Below are 5,713 nucleotides of genomic sequence, written 5' to 3'. Positions count from 1 at the left end.
CAGTGATGCAGTTGGTCAGGATGCTCTCGATGGTGCCGCGGTAGAAGGTGCACATGATGGATGGGGGCTCCTGCTTTCCTCAGTTTCCGGAGGAAGTAGAGGCGCCGCTGAGGTATTGGAGCCAGCGATGTAGTGTTTGCTGTCCACGAGAGGTCCTCACTGATTTCCACCCCCAGGAATTTGGTGCTGCTGACCTGCTCAATGTCCGCACCGTTGATGGTCAGTGGTGGGTGATGGGTGTGGCCTTTCCGGAAGTCAACAACGATCTCTTTGGTCTTGCTGTTGTTGAGCAGGAGGTTGTTGGCTCTGCACCACGTGGTCAGAAGTAGAGGGTCTCGTCATCCTTGGTGATGAGACCTATCAATGTTGTGTCGTCTGCAAACTTGACCATGTGATTGGTGCTGTAGCTGGTTTTGCAGTCGTGAGTCAGCAAGGTGAAGAGCAGAGGACTGAGCACACAGCCCTGAGGGGCCCCTGTGCTCAGTGTGATGCTGCTCGAGGTGTTGTTGCCAACACGTACTGCTTGTGGCCTCTCACTCAGGAAGTCCAGCAGCCAGTTACACAGCGAGGTGTTGAGCCCCAGCTGGTCAAGTTTGCAGATTAGTTGTTGTGGGATGATTGTGTTGAATGCTGAGCTAAAGTCTATGAACAGCATTCTTACATAGGAGTCTTTTTTGTCCAGGTGGGTGAGGGCTGGGTGGAGAGCAGAGCAGATTGCATCCTCCGTGGACCGTTTGGCCCGGTATGCAAACTGGAAAGGGTCCAGAGTGGGGGGTAGAATGGATTTGATATAAGTGATGACTAGTCGGTCAAAGCACTTCATGATTATGGGGTCAGTGCCACTGGACGATAGTCGTTGAAGCAGGACGGAGTGGATTTCTTTGGCACAGGTATGATGGTGGTTACCTTGAAGCATGATGGAACAACAGCTTGTCTCAGAGAAGTATTAAAGACATCCGTGAAGACGTCCTTAAGCTCCTCTGCGCAGTCCTTCAGCACACGACCAGGATGTTGTCTGGACCTGTTGCCTTGTGGGTGTTGATGGACAGAGAGTCCTCTTCACGCTGGCAGCAGACAGGCACAGAACCTGATCATGGGGAGGGGGCGGAGTCTTGTGTGGACGAGTGCTGTTCTGTGCTTCAAACCGGGCAAAGAAGCTGTTGAGGTTGTTTAGCAGAGAGATGTTGCTGTCGCAGTTCTGTGGCGTGGGTTTATAGTCTGTGATGGTCTGAATGCCCGCCACAGGCTGCGTGTGTCTCTGCTGTCTTTAAAGTGCCGGATTATCTTTTTTGTGTAGACATTTTTTGCTTTCCTGATGCCGTGGGACAGGTTGGCTCTCGCTGTTTTCAGGTCCGTTTCGTCCCCAGCTCTGAAGACCCTATTTCTAGTCCTCAGCAGCCGATGGACTTCCCCTGTTAGCCACGGCTTCTGGTTAGCCCGAGTGGTGATGGTCTTTACATGGGTCACATCATCAATGCACTTGCTAATGTAAGAAGTAACAGTGTCTGTGTACTCCCCAATGTCTGTGTGGTCGTTGTATGTGGCTGCCTGTTTAAACATTCCCCAGTCTGTTGAGTCAAAGCAGTCTTGGAGAGCGCAGGAGGCCCCCTCTGGCCACACCCGTACCTGCTACAGAAGTTGGTTCATGAATGACTTTAACCATATTATATATAATGACAATGTATATTTGTTATTACTATCATTATAGGACTGAGTCAGAGCGGAGGACCTTTTGTTCTTAAACTGTTTATTATCATTATTTAGATTTGTGGTCAGAACTATAAAATGACTGTAGTTGTGGTTCTAAAAGCTTTGAGGCTTCAAACAACGTGGATGTGGTGTGGTGAAAAAAAAAAAAAAAAAAGTCCCCCCCCCCACCCCCACAGATAATCTGTTGAATAATGTGCATGTTTAATTAGATAATTGAGAGCTGATGACCTCACTGTGTGACACCACAGATGGCTTTGATCCCTTCAAACTGCCCACTAACAGAGAGCTGATGTCATTAGTGACATCACACTACTCACTCTGAGTTTGTAAATAGATCCAAATCATCAGGTTCCGAGAGCAGGACGAGAGACGCCCAACGCAGGGACAGAAGAATCGCTTCAACTTGGACGTCATAAGGGCGGCCCAGGCACCGGTTAAACTTTTAACTGCAACGATCTTTTTCCCTTTCGTTTCAGAGTTGAGAGCAGGACGAATGACTCTCGGCAGAGACTGTACGCGGTCTGCATTTTGTCCCTTTCGTTTCAGGTTCTGATAGAGCATGCATGGACGAGAGACGCCCAACGCAGGGACAGAAGATCACTCGACACTCATAAGTAGATCAAGCAAAATGATTTTTGTGAAATATATCAAGGTACTTCATGTAATAATACCTTTGCTAGAAAATGTATGTTTTTAGTTACAGGAAAAGCCATTTAATTAACAAATTGAAAGTGCACATTTAATTTGATAATTGAGACATCACACTAATCACTCTGAGTTTGTAAATAGATCCAAATCATCAGGTTCCGAGAGCAGGACGAGAGACGCCCAACGCAGGGACAGAAGAATCGCTTCAACTTGGACGTCATAAGGGCGGCCCAGGCACCGGTTAAACGACTGGAAGCTACAGAGCTAGAAGCTACAGCTAGAAGCTACAGCTAGAAGCTACTGCAACCCCCATCACCAAATAGCTCACCACAGCAAGGGCAACTGCTACGCCGAGCGGCACAAATGCTCGTATCTGTTGACACAACACCCCAATGCCCTCCTTCTCTCTGGGGACTTCAATCATGCCCCTCCCAGGGTGTCCGCGGGTCCTTAAAAAGTCTTAAATTGCTTTTCCTAAAAATAAGGCCTTAAAAAGTCTTAAATTGTCTTAAATTCAGATTGGATTGGTCTTAAATTTTTTTGTGTCATGTCCAGGGGTTTTCCTGGGTCAAAATGGGTCTTCGGTGCTCCCAAAAAATATGTTGGCGCGCTGCGCGCACCGTCTATTTATACAGGTCGGGCTGTTGAGTGATCAGCAGCTGTCCGCTCGGTCCATTCGCGCACCTCACAGTTGCGTATTGATCAGACAAGAAGACACGCTTATCAACTCCAGTGTTTCCCCTATAACAGGGTGAAATCCCCGCAAACAATTCTCGGCTCGCGACAGAGCGATGCGCGCCGCATCGAAGCTGCCGTGATGCGCGCACGGGTGAGCACCGCTTATTCGGTCCTATCAATCCCCTACAACGTGAAGCATCGGCTACTTTAGAAAACATGGCAGGATGCAAGTTCAACAACGGCTTGAAAAGAACGAGTGTTTCTGGTCACGGTGGGTGAAATGCTTCTGAAGCTGCGTTATGTGTCGCGAGACTTTCCAGCGGTGGAATCTCACGTGCAGAGCAAGAAGCACAGAGACTAGCGAAGCCGCCAGCAGCCATGGGCTAGCTCCTGCTTCGCCGCTAGCTCCTGCTCCGCCGCCCGCAACGACGTCAACGCTACAACGCTGGAGGTCACCGGAGGAAATCCAGCGCCTTGCAACAAAGAGCTCATCACCGAAGACCAACGCTGCAGTGCGTTCTTCATTCTGTTCCACGAGACTCTGGACCAGACCACCGCGAGCAGACAGCAGGACTTCATGTGCACTGGTGAAATGACCACGTCCAGTCAGGATGCTATGGAGCTCATGGGCCATGACACCAGGACCTACTTCAGCACCTCAAAGTAAGTCTAACATAAATATATGTATTAACTATCCTCTTGTATATGAGTATGTGTTTCATATAGTTAAGCTTTACTCATGTGTCAAGTTAATAACAGCTATGCATAGGCGCACTACACATTAATTAGACAAATTAAAAATAGTTTTAGAATGGTAGTAAGTAGAGTGGTGTTTACCTGTCAATATGTCTTCACTAGGGCTCAAGAGAGATCACGTTGTTTTAATTTGTAAAAATAGTATTCATTCCTATTTATCCAGTCTGACATTAATCTGAAGTGGTGGTGTCATGAAGAGATGTGGTGACTGTTGTTTGGCTAATGTCTGCCTTTTTTCTTTCTTTTTTCCAGGAGAATGGACCAAATGTCAACTGGAAGTTTTTATATTAATACAGTTTGAAAAGGATTGTTTTCCTAGTATATTCACAAAAGCTTAGGAGGAGACATGAACCTGTGCACAAACATCCATCACATAGAGACATGAGAACTCACTCACTCACCCACACACACATACATTCTATTATGTAAATGTATTTGCATTTTAAAAGCAGCTGGAAATGTTATTTGTTATTTTATGGATTTTTTTTGTTCAAAAGGAACTATGTTGCATGTATTTTTTAAATATATTTACTTAATTTTAGAGACATTTGTTCATGGGACTTAAATGTTCTGAAAATGTATTAATAAATATAATTTACAACAGCAATGACATTTGTGTTATCCTTTTGCATTACACCATACTGTTAATTTTGAACAGACATCAGTGTGTTTACTTTGAATTAATTAATTTAGATTAATGTATATTTCCATCGTAAATTAGGTCTTAAATTTTATTTAGACGTGGTCTTAAAAAGTCTTAAATTTCACTGGTTTATTCCTGTAGACACCCTGCCCTCCGTCCTCCACTCTGCCCACCTTCACCCAGTATGTCACTTGCCCCACCAGAGACAATAAGACACTGGATCTCCTGTATGCCAACATCAAGGAGGCATACTCATCAACACCGCTTCCTCCCCTGGGCAGATTTGACCACAACCTGGTGCACCTCCTGCCTGTGTATGCCACCCTTGCACAGAAGCAGCCAGCTGTGACCCGCACAGTTAGACGATGGTCCGAGGGAGCCGAGGAGGCTCTGAGGGACTGTTTTGAGTCTACTGTGTGGGAGGTATTCAGTGACGCCCATGGGGAGGACATTGATGGTCTCACCGACTGCATCACGGACTACATCAACTTCTGTGTTGAGAACACCGTACCCACCAGGACTGTACGGTGCTTCTCAAATGGCAAACCCTGGGTCTCTCCGGAGATAAAGGCCTTCCTCAAAGAGAAGAAGAGGGTCTTTAGGACGGGTAACAAGGAGAATCTAAGGACTATTCAGAGGGAGCTGAGGATAAAGATCATGGAGGGGAAAGATATCTATAGGAAGAGGATGGAGGACCAGCTGCAGCAGAATGACATTAGCGGGGTCTGGAAGGGCCTCAAGGCAATGTCTGGGTTCAAGGGGCCCAACCAACAGCCTGTGGGGGACCAACAGTGGGTGAATGAGCTGAACTTATTCTTCAACAGATTTGACCAGCCATCCACCCCCCTCCCTCACACTCGGTCCACTCAGACCCCACCTCCCTCCCTGCTGCTGCAACCCCCATCATCTGCACCCCTTGTGGATTACTCCCCCTCCTCCACCTCCACCCCTCCACCTCTCTCATACTCACTCTACGACCAGCAACCCACCCCCACCCCCACTCCATCAGCTCACAGCACTCCACCCCCCAGAGTGTCCCTTATCCAGGTGAGGAAGGAGCTGAGGAGGATCAAAGTGAGGAAGGCCACGGGTCCAGACGGCATCAGCTCAAGGCTCCTCAAATCCTGTGCAGACCAGCTGTGCGGGATTGTGGAGCACGTCTTCAACTTGAGCTCGAGGCTGGGGAAAGTACCACAGCTGTGGAAGACCTTCTGTGTGGTACCAGTACCGAAGACCCCGCGGCCCAAGGACCTCAACAGCTTCAGGCCGGTGGCATTA

At 47.8% G+C, this 5,713-nt stretch overlaps 1 protein-coding gene across 1 annotated transcript in view; it reads left to right on the top strand.

Moving 5' to 3' along the window:
• The window catches only part of LOC130207588 (zinc finger protein jing homolog), a 12,427-nt gene extending 8,028 nt beyond the window's left edge, over window positions 1-4,399 (top strand). Inside the window, exons 3-4 of the mRNA XM_056436235.1 lie at window positions 3,413-3,699; window positions 4,045-4,399. Coding sequence (XP_056292210.1) covers window positions 3,413-3,699; window positions 4,045-4,093 — 336 coding nt within the window. The 3' untranslated portion in view covers window positions 4,094-4,399. The remainder of the gene's footprint in view (window positions 1-3,412; window positions 3,700-4,044) is intronic.
• The last annotated feature ends 1,314 nt before the right edge of the window (window positions 4,400-5,713 follow it).

The sequence above is a fragment of the Pseudoliparis swirei genome, chromosome 17, assembly GCF_029220125.1.
Source record: "Pseudoliparis swirei isolate HS2019 ecotype Mariana Trench chromosome 17, NWPU_hadal_v1, whole genome shotgun sequence".
NCBI classification, from domain to species: domain Eukaryota; kingdom Metazoa; phylum Chordata; class Actinopteri; order Perciformes; family Liparidae; genus Pseudoliparis; species Pseudoliparis swirei.
The sequence above is the reverse complement of the archived record's forward strand: the minus strand, read 5'-3'. Positions and strand labels throughout refer to the sequence as shown.